This window comes from Sardina pilchardus, chromosome 12 (genome assembly GCF_963854185.1).
Source record: "Sardina pilchardus chromosome 12, fSarPil1.1, whole genome shotgun sequence".
Lineage (NCBI taxonomy): Eukaryota > Metazoa > Chordata > Actinopteri > Clupeiformes > Clupeidae > Sardina > Sardina pilchardus.
In genome coordinates this window covers 22840632-22856239 of record NC_085005.1, presented here as the reverse complement: position 1 = coordinate 22856239, position 15608 = coordinate 22840632, and the positions used below count along the sequence as shown (strand labels likewise).

The following is a 15608-nucleotide window of genomic DNA, read 5'->3' as shown; positions in this document are numbered from 1 at the left end:
ATAGAGAGTATCAGTCTTTCATTTCCTTTTTTTTTTTTTTGATTGAATGTCAACAGACGTGATGTTACCCAACATCGCTTCTTAGAGCACCTTTATGAATGCCCAAACATGGCCTTGAGGTGGATCAAAGTAAGGTAACAAACACTAAACACATTCAATTGCTGTCCAGATTTGACAGGGCACTGTCGGATAGGCACTGCGGTATTCTTATGACAAAATAGCATTCTCAAGAGATCAGGGGCCTCTTCCATCAGACTGATAAATTATTCAAAAGAAATATGCAAATTCTGCAAATACATATCCATAAAAGGATGCAGTGACCTTGAAAAGATGCATTCAATTTTTTTTAATTTTTTTTTTGCATTGACTCCTGTTAGCTAAATGCCTATAGACATCAATTACAACAACTGTATGCTTTACATCAGCATGTAAGAGAATATTGGTGCAGCAAAACACCTGCATACCATAAAGCACTCCATCTGTTGCTGTATTTTCAATCGAAAATCATGTCATTGTCATCTATGTTTGCTGTCAGTTGTTTTGTTGCTTGCGGTCATTACATCTAATTGCGTTCGCACACACGCACACACACATACGCACGCACACATGCAAGCACTCACACCACAGGGTCTTGTTAACCCTGCCTCTCACTCAAGGGGCTGCTTGATGGCCCTGGAGCTGAAAAGAGCTGTATAAATGCTAATGCTATTTGCCTGGCCTTCACATTAGCGTCTGCTAGTGCATGTGTGCACGTGCTTTGGTGTGTGAGGCTGTGTGGGGCAGCCGTGGCCTACTGGGTAGGGCTTCGAGCTGGTAACTGAAGGGTTGCCGGATTGATCCCAGACCAGTAGGAAAAATGTGGGCTCTGCTCTCCCACACAGAGATCCACGGCTGAAGTGCCCTTGAGCAAGGCACTGACCTAACCCCTCACTGCTCCCCGAGCGCTTCTGTTGAGCGGGCAGCTCACTGCTCTGGGTTAGAGACCGAATTTCCCTCACGGGATCAAAAGAGTAGGAACTCAAGTTTGGTAACCAAGCTCCATAGCAAACATCTAAAGTCTAAATGTTGCCCAAACCGTAGTCCTTAACCTGCGTGTGTGACAAAACATGTTGGGGAATTGGTACAATTATGTGCATGTGCGACTAATGCAAACTAATGCACCAAGGTGACTTAAAGTGTGAGTGTGTGCAATCGGATGCACTTTTAATTTATTTTCTGTAAAACTTTTAAAGCATTTTTTTTTTGAACTCTTGCCCTTTTTACGCTTTTATTTACTAGCATTCTTTGCTTTTGTTGAATTACCCCTGTGTATGAAATACAACATGTAAACAAACGTGTGTGTGCGGGTCTTTGGGTGAGGCAGGGGCACCTGGGGTGGGATGACTCCGCCGCAGATGACCAGGATGTCGGGGCGGCCCATGTTCCTCAGCTCCTTGATGAGCTCGGGAACCAGCGTCTTGTGGCCGGCCGCCAGCGTGCTGACCCCGACGCAGTGCACGTCCGCGTCCACCGCCTGCTGAGCCACCTCCACGGGCGTCTGTTGCCACGGTAACGGCGCGCGCAGCAGCCCAGGTGCAGCATCCATTCCAGATGTCAACAGTCCAGAGCAAGAACAGAAGAACAAGCAAGGAGGACAAATGAGGTGAGGAGAGAAAATTGAGAGAGGGATGGAGAGAGAGAGGGTGGGGGTGGTGGTGGTGGAGGAGGAGGAGAGGAGGGGTGGAGAGAGCACGGAGGGGTGAGATGGTGGGAAAGAATGAGATAAAGAAGGAAGGAGGGAGGGAGACGGAGGGCGGGAGAGAGAGAATGAGAAAGAAATGTGGGAGAGAGATAGAAGACGAAACATAATGGACAAAGAGAAAGAGATGGGATAGGGAGGAGAGCGGAGGGAGGGAGGGAGAGAGATACAAAGAGATGGGACAAATATAGAGAAATAGAGGACAGACGAGGACAGAGAGAGAAGGGAGAAAGGGGACATTGGTGAGATTGGCAGTCACATGTGAGTTAAGATGCAAACAAACTGTTTGATGTTTGATTTTTGTTTGTGGCTTGTTGCATCATGCTTAGGACTTGTTTAATCCAGTTTATTTTAGATACTAGAATTCCCACACAGCGGGAATTAATCTGCATTCCCTTAGCAGAAATTATTCCAAAGAAATGTGCCAAAGGATCTACAATACTACTCAATTTATATTACACTGGTATGTTCCAAGTCTAATCAATTATTTCAGTTACAGTTCAAAATAATAATAAAAAAGAGAGAGTTGAGGATTGAGGCCAGATAAGGACTGGGTCTGATCCACAGCTCCATGTTTAATGTGTTTTTCTAACTCTGGCACACTGCTCCTCCCCTGAAAGACGTAATTAATCTTCTCACCTGACAGGAGAGAAGTTTAATAAAGTACTTCAAGGGAGGATCAGCATGCTAGATTCTCAGAGTTAGAAAAACACATTGAACACTAGGGCCTGGATCACACTCAGTCCTCCTGATCTGGCCTCAATCCAACCCTGCTCTGGTGAAGTAAAACCTGCCCGTTCACATTTCAATCTGCATGTTTTTCTGCTAAAACACAGAGACAATGAGCCCCAATTCAAATGATGGGCAAAAGATGTTCAGGATGTTGTGCGAAAGAGATGGTCTGTGGTTGACTCATCTCATTCTGCTACTTCCATTCACCCCTACATAAACCTTTTTCTTTCCTGGCATGTCAATCAATCTCATCCAAACACATATTTGTGCTAAAATGTCCTAGCATGCACAATTGTTATGTGATCAGTATGGCTATCCGTCACATCCTGTTATCTGCTATCTGTCTTCTGTGATCCAAGATGACTCACACTAATACTGGATTTGAACAACAGAGTTTTCAGTGTCAGAGTGACAGCACAGACATGTACTCTTTAAAGCTAATGGCGCCTGCTAAACAGCGCCCAGCTGCATTCCCCTCTGCTGTCATCTCTACCCCCAACCTGTCAACTCCGTCACATTCACATACTGATTTTCATTGACAACCAATGTTCTTCCATTATAAATGTGTGCTAGCGCATACCAAGACAGGAAGAGACAATTGCTTTTTCTTCTGCTTATAGACAGACAAAAATATAAAACAGGAGCACAAATATAACCTCCTAGGCTAGAGCAATAATCTGTCATCAGTTATAGAGTTGTTTTGGCATCCACCTCTTCTTCACTCCTACTATTTGAAATATAATTGAAATCGATGATGTGTGGGTGGTATTAACTACCCTAAGTGTACATAGGAATAAGAGTCTGCCTATAGTCAAGTCTTACCAACAAAATCAAGATTTTTCATTATCGATTTATCTAATTATTGTTACGGATTTTGACACAGAGTAGCATGTGAAAGAGAAAAATATCAGAAAAGTTCAAGAATCTGGAATCAGATCATTTTAAGGACTTTCATTCCCTAAAATGACTCCAACCCATTAATCCATCACCATAATAGCTTTGTTTTTTTGAAGAATGTAATAATTGACAACTAATTGAACAATTGTTGCATACCTTAAAAACCCTAGGTAACCTCTACTTATTTATTTTATCCCCTCCCGTTGTTAATACAAGGATACAAGGATACAAGGAGGTTTATTTGTCACATGTATATCATTACTAAAGTAAAGAATGTCATTCCAACATGGCAATCAAAGTTTCTATTCTATTCTATTCGACTCTAATTTAGCATGAATGTACAGTCACCTGATTTGCACACAATTTGACCTGTAGAACTGATAGACTTAATTAACACAGAGGTGATGAATGAGTGGCAGGCAGTGTTGGCTTTTATGCTCAACACTCTCGTCTTAATGTATCCCTCTGAATGCCTCAGTTCCACAGCTGTTGTTCCCATCACCACATTCAAGCACTCCTCTTAATGGCAAGTTGTCCATTTTCGTCTCATCACATATTTGTTATATTTATTGTTAATATTTTATGTATTTTTATGTTTCCCTTCCTCCTCTATAATGTAATGTATGTTATCTTATTATGTATTTATTTCACTTTGTTTTTTTTTATAGGCCTAGACCTATACTCCTTTTTTGCATCTCTTGTTACTTAATTGTTTCTGTCATCTCGGCTTTATTGAAAATGAGGGCTACCCTCAATGACCCTCCGAGAATAAATGAAGGTTGAATGAATAAATGAATTTGTGACGGAAATTGCCTGTGGTCTGCCACCTTATGTGTTTTTTTTTTCATTCAGCCACTCTATCACCACATGAGCCTTCTTTCTGTCTCCTGAGATTGGAGAATGATCACAATGTAATTTTGCAAGGTTCAAGGAGCCACTGCACTACCACTACCTTTCATGCCCTTCAACCTTTTTAACAATGCGATTATATATGTCGTTTGGATTACACAGATCACACGGCAGTCAAATCACTTGTTCAGGCCATTTGCCTGTGGTTGGTGCTCTGCTGGGTAGCATGGAGGAGAAATCCTTTGAGGGCGAGCCGTATTTTGTAAACATGCAGCAGGGGGGATGAGGCTTAGCCCATCCAGATACATTTTAATCTGCACAACTATGGGAGGAATTTTTGGATTCATCTGGTCTCATGGTGTGCAGACAGCGAACAGCTACCAGTTTTATCTCCCAGATGGTGTGTGTGTGTGTGTGTGTGTGTGTAGGTGTGTGAGTGTTTGTGTGTGTGTGTGTGTGTGTGTGTGTGTGTGTGTGTGTGAGCGAGAGATTAGGAGAGGACAAGTCTGGCTGCCGGGTTTGCAGGCTTGACCTCAGAAGATGAGGCTCATGACAGACAAAGCACAAAAGAAAGGTATAGAAAAAAGAACATCATTCTTTTTGTGACCGAACAGTGAGGACATTTCTTGAACAGAACTGGATGACTCATTTGGCCTAGCAAATGATAACCTGATAGAGGGTCAGATAACAGGAAAGCTAAAGAAAGAGAATAATTGAATAAAACACAGAAAATGGAAATAATTTGAAAAAGAAAAAAAGTCATGCCATTAGACCAAGTCTGAATTCCTGGAATCGGTCAGACCTCCAGGAATATGTGCTTAAAGTTAATATATGGACGCCCAACGGAAATGGAATTGTTAATGGAAAGGGTAATGCTCAGCATAATTGAATCTTCAGCAGGCAATATCAAGCTGGTGTTATGTGTGACGTGTGGAATGCTGTAGAATCAACATTCTAAAGAACACTAGGAGGGCAAAGGAAGATACAGAAGGATCGTGCGTCCATACTCTGCATTGATTTTGTCTGTCCTTTTGTCTAGTAAAGCTGGGTGATATAGCACAATATACCCTATACTGTACAGTATATACTCGATATTTAGAAATTTACTCAAAAAGAATTCATAAATTCTCACTTTCACCCTGTGATGTTTTAAATCATACCAGTACGATGCAGTAGGCTGGGCTAAACCATACCAGTCCAATCCCTGCAAATAATTTCAATAATTAAAATATTCTTGATTAGTCACAGGCGGTTTCTATTCTTCCGGTACATTTGCATGACATTTTATATTTGTATGAAAAGGCATGGGCGAAACTAGTTTTGAATTCTTGCCAGTAGCTTACTATGAATATTTCTCATAGGGAAAAGTGTGCACGCAAAATTTCAACACACACAAATAGGGTACATCAATTGATTTATTTTAGCCTATTTGCAGAGCATTCATCAGGGCCTGTTATTTAGCTTGATCATTCTCTCTTCTTTGGCCCCTCTGCCTGTCCACTCTTAAAAACTCATCTCAATCTCCTTCAATACGCAGATCTTATAAGTTAAATTTAAAAATCAAACTGGAGGAAACATAAACATTTAGCACGAGAAAAGCATGTGTGGAGAGTGAGATGTGCGCATTTGCGCTGTCGTTTTAAAACAGTCAGACGTGGATATACAGTAGGTAGCCCTTTTGCCTTAATGCACGGATATCATTGTGAGCTTAATTTCAAAATCCTTTGCTATTTCGTTTTCGAAACGTGTTTTGTTCACGTTGAAAGACAACGCTTGAAACAACGATGATGGTGAAATAATATTTACGATATAGCACTTCAATGTATCTCACCTACCGGAAATTGCGATATATCGAGTATATTTGGTATATCACCCAGCCCTTGTCGTAAGTTATATTAGATAAAGCTGGTAGGTTGGTACTCAAATGCTTTCATTCCTTAAACTGTTCACCTGGAAGAGGGGTCCAATGTCAACATCGAAGCCCAGATCAGCGAATCCTGTGGCGATGACCTTTGCCCCCCGGTCATGGCCGTCTTGTCCCATCTTAGCCACCAGGAGACGTGGGTTTCTGCCCTCATGACTTTTGAACTCCACCACCCTGAGGAGCAGGCACCACAATAGCATAAGAACAAACAAAATCCATATGAAACAAACAAACAAACAAACAAACAAACAGATAAACTGAAATCACTTATGACCACTCAATGCACAGATTGATGTAAAAATGCAGTATGGTATTCAGTACTAATTAAAATAAATGACAAAAAGTTCAAATCTCTACACACATGAAGAGCACGGTCACCATGTCACCATTGGAGTGATCATTTACATTTACAAAAATTAATTTTCCTTTCATTCCTTTATTCATTCCTTCGCCACTTTTCCCCTGACTTGCAATTAAGCACAGACATACTGTGCCTTTTCTTATCAAACTGATAATCTGCAAGCACCTGTGTATTTCATATGAGCATCACTACCCCAAACTCCGCTTCATGCCATACTTAAAAATGTCCCCTAGCCTTTCACTGTAGACTGTAGTTCACTTTTTTTGTTAAATCAGTGTGTGATCTTCCTCGGATTTGAACATCTAACGTTGGCACTGTTAGTGCGTTCCTCTACCTGTTAAGTTACTGGAGGGTGGAAAACAAGGAGCTACATAAAGATACTAAGAGTTCCTGGCTGACAGGCAGCTAAGAGATAATTTACCACACTATAAAGAGGAAAATCCAGGCATACCTTACAGCAAGCTTTTACTGTACACCCAACAAAAGAAGCCTGTCATAATGGGCAACCATCCCTTGAACATGGCCCATTTTTTCCTGTACGAGGGAACTAATTTGCGCTAATATGACTGACATTTTATAAAATTCATACTGACAGTTTAATTAACACACGTTAAGAAATAACAGGAAGAGGGGGGGGCAAGGATTGCATTTGGCGTTATCTTAATATCTCCTGTCGCCGCTCGTTCTTTAGCTGTCCACCATACTATCACATATACTCATATAAGGCTTTATATTTTAATGCAGCACGCATGTTCACTGGAGCAGGCAGGAGTGGCTGTGTCCTGTGTCGGCTTCTACCTTACAGGCTTTTGGTGGGCAGGAGCATGGCTATAGATAATACTGCTTTACATCATTGTGCATTAATTCTTTTTCATCTACACTGTAGCTGTCCCCATTGCTGATATTGAGTTGTCAGCAGCACAGTCACATGCACTCATGTCACCTTTCACGACAACTCCTGCTGTTCTTGGTGCAGGCTCAAGGTTTTAATGCGGTGTAAGAACAGGCAGTACAGTAGTAGTACTGAAAAATAGTGTTCAAATGCAATGATGTAAATCTACAGCTAAATACTTTTTATGTTTACATCACGTTATCTGTCATTTCACAGATGCCCTTATCCACACGGAGTTGAGCTGGGACAGTCTGGGACCTGCTGATTCCAGGTAAGTGAGCACACAGTTGCAGGAAAAGCACACATAATAACATAATCTTGCGCAGGCATCTGGTGCCAATCTCTGATTTTTAGTGTCCATCTTCACTCGTACTCATGCACTCGTCCCACTTCATCGCATTTATTCTTCAATCTTGTTCCACAGCCGACCTTCACTCTCAGAATCTTGCATAAGGGCAAACTTCCCTGAACACATTGGACTTCACTTTCAATAACTCTGCCTTGGTAATCAAAACTTTGTGGCTCTTTGTGGCATGGATAGGATGGATAGCATGGATAGGATATGAAATAGGTCTTTCTCAGAAGCATGCTACGGTTGGCTTAAGAGTTAGGCTACACAATAAGCATGATAAACCACAAGAAACTCAATATTCCATCTTATCACCTTCTTGGTTTGCTGTCCATGCCAAAATAAATGAAACAATTTAATAATGCATCAGTTACTATGGAAACATCAGATCCATGTCAAATATTACGTATAGTGTCCAGATGCCCAAAATAAACATCTAGACTCAGTCACTGACTCTCTACACAGGCAGACTGCTTGATTCATAGCCAAACGGTATGTTTGTGTAGTTTTACTGGACTGTGCTGCAAATGTTCAGCTGGCTAGGTGCATAATCTCTACATTAAACACTAAACGTGTTTTTCATAACAGCATAAAAGTCTAAAATTCACATTCTTAGAACCTGACTTGAAGAGAGTAGAATTAAATATCTTATGAACAAGCTGTTCTACAAATGTTCATGAAATTCATTGTGTCATTTTATAGTGAAGTTAAAAGAAATGAGTAATTCATTCATGCATTCATCTGTATATTTTGAACTCTGAGAAGTAACACACAGCACACGTGTTCACTATTGCCACTGACAGTGGAAATTTTGCAGATTTACTGGACCTCTGAACGTTGGAAAGGCTTATTGATGTTATTGGAGCAATTTGCAGCACGCTGATGAACAGTATAATAGCTCATTATCAAGCCACACAACAACATCTAGACAAAAGAGCTTCTTGCTTTCTTCGTTTTCTTTGTTGACGTGGCAACAAGCCACAATGGCTTCCGTGGAGCACTCTTGGGGTTGCTGCTCTCTCCCCCTCACCTGTTTTTGTCACGTTTCCTTTCAGCATGTGATCAAACTTACATATACACGCCATTCTTTAACGGACACATCTATCTCTGTATAATATTATATGTACATGTAGCCTACATATAAAATAGCAATGCATAATGGCAAGTTCACACTATAGAATTTCAGTGATGATTTTGAGGATGCAGACTATAAATATAGACAGAAAAAAGACTATAAACAGCTCTCCGTGGCAGGTTCCAGTTTTAAACACGGACATTATACTGGAGTTTTACGTTTTTAGTACATTCGAATCAGATGGCACACACGGCCTATCAGTAGAAATCCTTTTCAAATTGACCTTCCCTGAAAATTTCATCGAAATCCATCCATTACTAGAGTTATCTTGCTAACAAAAAAACAGACAGACAGACAGACAAACAAACAAGCCCCGATGAAAACATAACCTCCTTGGCGGAGGTAATAATAAAAGCAATGCAATCAAAGTCTATTTAGTGATGGAGAGTGCAGTTAAGTTGCACATACACATTTTGTGTCTGTGCTCCATTGATATCCAAACATGTGACGTAGGTGTCTCTTGTATCCTAGTCTAAGTATTGAGGGACAGATGGCAATTTATTTCATTAGTTAATTTAATTTAATGATTAAAGATGTCTTACTATACGGCTCTTCACAATGCAAGTAGAACGCTCCCTTCACTTGAATGGGATTTCCCAACGTTCTACCGGTCATTAAATCTGTTTATTATACGGCTCTCTAGAATGTTGAGGGAGCTCCCATTCACTTTGAATGGGCCTCTCAACGTTCTACCGGTCCGTTATATTTGCATAATGACCGCTCCGAAGGTATAATGACCGCTGCCAATGGCAACGGGTTCACTCCGCTAGTTGTTGCGGAAGCCACGAAACGGTAGCCAAGTCATTGCTAAAGACACATTGAGATGAGTTTATTTTCTCGTTTTGGCAAGTAGCCGTATAATAAGCGCGATAATGTATAGAACGCCGGTCATTATTGGAAAATAATTCCCTTCAGGACGAAGCAAAACCCCTCCGCTGCGCGTCGGGGTTCAGTTCATCCTGTCGGGAATTATTTTCCGATAATGACCGGCGTTCTATACATTATCCCTTACTTAATGACCGGTAGAACGTTGGGAAATCCCATTATATAACACCGCTCCGAAGGTATAATGACAGCTGCCGCTGCCTCCGCTGCGCGTCGGGGTTCTGTTCATCCTGTCGGGAATTATTTTCCAATAATGACCGGCGTTCTATACATTATCCCTTACTCGTGGAAGTAGTCAGGCAATAGGTGGAGTTGGACTGCTTGTATCACTCTTACAGCTGGGCTACAGCGTACCCACAACTGAATCGTTCCTGTTCATGGAGGAGCATATGCTGCAACATTTGGCTTCAATCAACAATCAATGGAACTGTTCTTCTAAAACAAATTACCGGTATACGTTGTGCGAATAGAGAGCTTCGGCTGTTAGTGTTCTCTTACCGTTTGTGGCACACGGAAATCTCCTCCAGCTCGCCGAACTCACTGCGGTAAGCTCCGCTCACCATGCGCGTGCTTGCCTTGTGCTCCCCGAACACGGCCTTCATGGCATCAGTGATCTCTCCCACCGAGCACCTGTGGAATGCACAGCGACCTAGCAGTCAGTAAAATTCACTGAACAAAGTACCTACAGTACGTGTCTCGTTGAAGGACATACAGTATTCATACATACATATTCATTGAAAATGAGGGTTACCATCAATGACTCTCCGAGAATAAATAAAGGTTGAATGAATGAATATATACAGTCATTGACAAAAGTGTTGTCACCCCATGCTAAAGTTTACTAAAAGAGGAATATAAAATCATCTTTTGGAAATTGATTTTAATGGCTTATGTAATAAAATGAGGAAAAATCCAACCTTTAAGGACACACCAATTTTCTATGTGAATGAATAATGTATCATAAATAAATAAATGTTCTTCCCAAAATACTGGGGTCAAAAGTCTTGTCACCCCTATGTAACCCTATGGGAATTTAACACATAGGGTTAACATAGGGGCAGGCAGTTTTTTATTTTTAAAGGCTACTTATTTCATGGATCCAGGATACTATGCATCCTGATAAAGTTCCCTTGGTCTTTAGAACTAAAATTGACCCACATCATCACACACCCTTCACCATACCTAGAGATAGGCATGGTGTTTTGTTCAGTTTTGTTCAGTTAGCCTATTAGCTTGTTTGATTTGCATTGAGTTCAATGAGCATCAAACAGGCTAATAGGCTAACTGAACGAAACTGAACAAAACACCATGCCTATCTCTAGGTATGGTGAAGGGTGTGTGATGATGTGGGTCAATTTTAGTTCTAAAGACCAAGGGAACTTTATCAGGATGCATTGTATCCTGGATCCATGAAATAAGTAGCCTTTAAAAATAAAAAACTGCCTGCCCCTATGTTAACCCTATGTGTTAAATTCCCATAGGGTTACATAGGGGTGACAAGACTTTTGACCCCAGTATTTTGGGAAGAACATTTATTTATTTATGATACATTATTCATTCACATAGAAAATTGGTGTGTCCTTAAAGGTTGGATTTTTCCTCATTTTATTACATAAGCCATTAAAATCAATTTCCAAAAGATGATTTTATATTCCTCTTTTTAGTAAACTTTAGCATGGGGTGACAAAACTTTTGTCAATGACTGTATATATCTTTCTCACCCAATAACAACTGAAATGGTCTCAAGGCTTTTAACCTAACAAAATGGGGATGTGGACAGATAGGGACATCTAGGGACATAGTCCTTGTCCTGGTAAAGCCTTCTGCTTCATGCACCTCTCAATTATAATCCCCTTAAGACCTTGAGGTCCTCCAGCTTCCTTTGTGATGCCGGTGGACTCGTACAAACCTTGCCCGGGACGCCTCCACTGCCAACGCCAAGAGGTTGCCTTCTCTGGTGCGAGAGCACTCTTCGATGGCCGCCAGGCATCTCGTCACAGCCTCAGGATCACGAGTCTCTCTCACCTGCATGCACACAAGGACAAGGACACACACACACACACACACACACACACACACACACACACACACACACACACACACACACACACACACACACACACACACACACACACACACACACACACACACACACACACACACACACACACACACACACACACACACACACACACACACACACACACACCATCAGCTGCATACTAGTGCACCTACAGCTTAGCTTTGGCTATTTTTCCTAAGATGAAAATGGACATACAGTTCCAACAGGTGTCTTTCTGAGACGGATTATGAAATTAATTTCAATTTCACATAGGCTAAATTCAATCGTCGTTGAGGAAATCAACTTGAGTTTGACTCACAGCCTCAACTCTTTGAGGGAACATCAGCAGACTGCATAACACATAAGAAACTAAATTGTGTGTGTGTGTGTGTGTGTGTGTGTGTGTGTGTGTGTGCGAATCAACACACTTCACCTTGCCATCTGTTTTCAATTAGAGGCTACTTAAACAGCAAGAGACAGCTGCAGTGTAATGGCCTCACACAATATGGCCTGTGTGCATGGTGGGCCATCAGAAGACATCGCTCATGGAATCAAACGAGTCACTAAGGCTCTGTCCGTCACACAGAAGTCCAGAGGTGCGTTCAAATGTGGCAAACAGTGGCGAACGTTAGTGGTGAACATGTTTTCTTTGAACAGTTAAATTTGAACGATTTTGGTGTTAACATTCCATTCTAACAGTAATTGCATTATTGCGTTTGTCAAACTCACGTCCAGTTTCACTGTATGTTCGCGGCGCGATTGTTAGCAAACGTTCGCCTAAAACTCAAGGCTAACGGAATACTGTTTGCGAAGGTTCGCAAACGTTCGCCTATGTTCGCCTAAGTTCGGTGAGCTTGAACGCACCTCAGATAAGAGTGCAGGGAGAGACAGTGATGATGTTGAAGATGGAGTGGGGAGGAGCACGTTAAAGTCGTCCTAAAATAAATATGTGATCTGATTTTGTCACGCACACAGAAAAGGGTGTCACTAACCACCCAGACAAATCATGATTTGGTAACACTATACAATAAGGGTCCTTAATAAATAGCAAACTAGTTAATATTTGGCAAGTTCACACTATAGAATTTCAGTGATGATTTTGAGGATATAATATTGTTAATATTTTTTAATTGTTGCTAAAATATCTATTTGCCACAAGTTAATATTTTTTTCATCATTAATAAGTTAATTACCTCCCCCAAGGAGGTTAGGCTATGTTTTCACCGGGGTTTGTTTGTTTGTCTGTTTGTCTGTCTGTCTGTTAGCAAGATAAATCAAAAAGTGATGGATGGATTTTTATGAAATTTTCAGGGAAGGGCAGAAATGTCCCAAGGAAGAAACGGTTACATTCCGGAGTGATCCGGAACACTATTGGGATTCCGGAGCCATTTATGTGTTTTGCTTAATGGTATAATGGCATGGCATGGCCACGTGGTGGCGATCTGAATACCGGTAGTTTAGGTTCAAATGTATGACAACCTAGGAAGAACAATACAGGCGGAGGTCTGCACTCTCTGAGTGCTTTTCTAGTTACCGTAATTTCCAGACTATTAGCCGCGGCTTATACATTGATTTTGCAATTTCTTCAGCTATGAGGTTAATATACGGGGACAGTTAATATGGTATCAATATGGTTTCTTTTCACTAACATAAAACACTGTCCTGCGGCTTATTCACAATGCGGCTTATATGGGGGAAATTACTGTAGTCATCTATTTTTGTCTGAACCTGACCATCACCTTTAGTGTAGTTTTCACATAAATTTGCTACATCTCGAGGACCTTTGTGAACGTTGTGATCATTCATTTCAAGTGTGAGAGACCCATACTGATAGTTATATATTAATAATATTAATGCTGAAAAAACATTAACTTGTGGCAAATAGATATTTTGGTAACAATTAACAAATATTAACAAAGGGTTTGTTAATGTTTGTAAATTGTTTTTTAATTGTTAGTGTGTGTGTGTGTGTGTGTGTGTGTGTGTGTGTGTGTGTGTGTGTGTGCATGTGTATGTGTATGTGTATGTGTATGTGTGTGTGTGTGTGTGTGTGTGTGTGTGTGTGTGTGTGTGTGTGCGCGCATGTATACTTCTGAACTCTTGGTAATAGTACTGGGGGAAAAAATGGGCAACACAGCATAACACAATCTCATTTAGGACTGATTTACAGTTCACTGGAGGAACTCAGGTAATGAGATAATAAGCACAAGATCAGTAAGTAAATAAGTAAGTAAAAGATTCCACAATCCTACGGGCTTTTAGGACCATGGCAGCAACACATACTGCATCCTGTGTTCGTTTGGTGCCCCAGTTGCGCACTCAAAAATAAATGTGACATGTCCACGAGATGCAATATTTACATGATAACTAGGGGCAGTAGCTTAGGCACAGTGCATGACCATTACATGGATATGTAAGACTACAATACTGTATTGTCATTGTCATTTAAAACATAAATAAAAAGAATGCAAAAGCAATATAGTGTCTAGCCTTTATCAACCACCTCCTCACATACCCAACACTGTGTTCTTCTCCAGTGCATACTATTATGTATGTACTGTACTGTATGTACTGTATATACACACACACACACACACACACACACACACACACACACACACACACACACACACACACACACACACACACACACACACACACACACACACACACACACACACACACACACACACACACACACCTCTCTCATGTATATGTATATATATATATATATATATATATGCCATTCTGTACTTACTACACAGGGAATCTCTCTCTCTCTAGCTACAGTAACTGTCTTTCCCTTGCTATCTAGAGCGAGGAGTGAGAGACAGAGAGAGAGAGAGAGAGGAAGAGAGAGATCATTAGATGTGAGTGGTGCCTCTGAAGTGGGTGCAGGTAGAAAAGGACCGGAGGATAATGGCTCACGGCATCACGGCTCCCCTTGGGCCGTCTTATAATCAGTGAAACAGAGAGAGAGAGAGAGAGAGAGAGAGAATAAAAGGTGATGGAGAGAGCAAAGATGGATGCATGAGTCTTGTGGGGTTCTAGTGGAAGATTGTAGGTAATAAGGAGGATTCACCAAACTGGCTACTGGCACAGAAAATACAGAAGCCCATCACAATGACAGGCGAATAAGATGGACAACGGAAGGAGTTGTGCTTTTTCCTCACTGTGCATCAAAAGCAAGCCAGGCAGAACTGAATAATGTCCTAAAATAGCTACTTGACCAGATGAGGCTTTTTAAATTGATTAAACTGGGTTCAATCTCACACAATCCAGCAGATCAAACATTTAGAATGGACCGAGACTTTCATATTGTTTACTGACTTCAGTGCTGAAATGGATTGGGGAGATAAAAAAATAAAAAGGGCGACCTATACCTTCATGCTTTAACAGGCCTATCGGACCACACCACACATTCAAACTAATAACATTGTGAAAACTTCAGCAAATCCCTGACCCAGGTTCGGCCCGGAAGTTCAGGCAAGAGCGGGATCTTGCAAAAAGGACGAGGGCAGGAGGCAATAAATGGCCGCATAGGCAGCAACCCACAGGCTTTCATCGAACAGGAAATGAGGGCTGTTGCCATAGCATCACTCAAAGCTTTAACATCAATGGCAGCCAAAGGCAACACTCGAAGCGAAATGATCCCTTTAGTGGCTTCGTCTTTGAATGACACCGATCTCTTACTCTTCACCACGGTGCACTTGTACAACATTCATATATATTCACTTTAATTCAAAAGACTTTATAAATATGGCAGTTGAAAAGGAAATAGAAC

General features: G+C 41.2%; 1 protein-coding gene across 2 annotated transcripts in view; it reads right to left on the bottom strand.

Annotated features, from left to right (window-relative positions):
* Positions 1–15608, bottom strand: part of mmut (methylmalonyl CoA mutase) — a 40327-nt gene that overhangs the window by 5898 nt on the left and 18821 nt on the right. For both annotated transcript variants that reach the window (XM_062550232.1, XM_062550231.1), the window contains exons 9-12: positions 11672–11787; positions 10261–10392; positions 6167–6314; positions 1370–1537 (exon numbers count right to left, since the gene is read on the bottom strand). In XM_062550232.1, coding sequence (XP_062406216.1) covers positions 1370–1537; positions 6167–6314; positions 10261–10392; positions 11672–11787 — 564 coding nt within the window. The remainder of the gene's footprint in view (positions 1–1369; positions 1538–6166; positions 6315–10260; positions 10393–11671; positions 11788–15608) is intronic.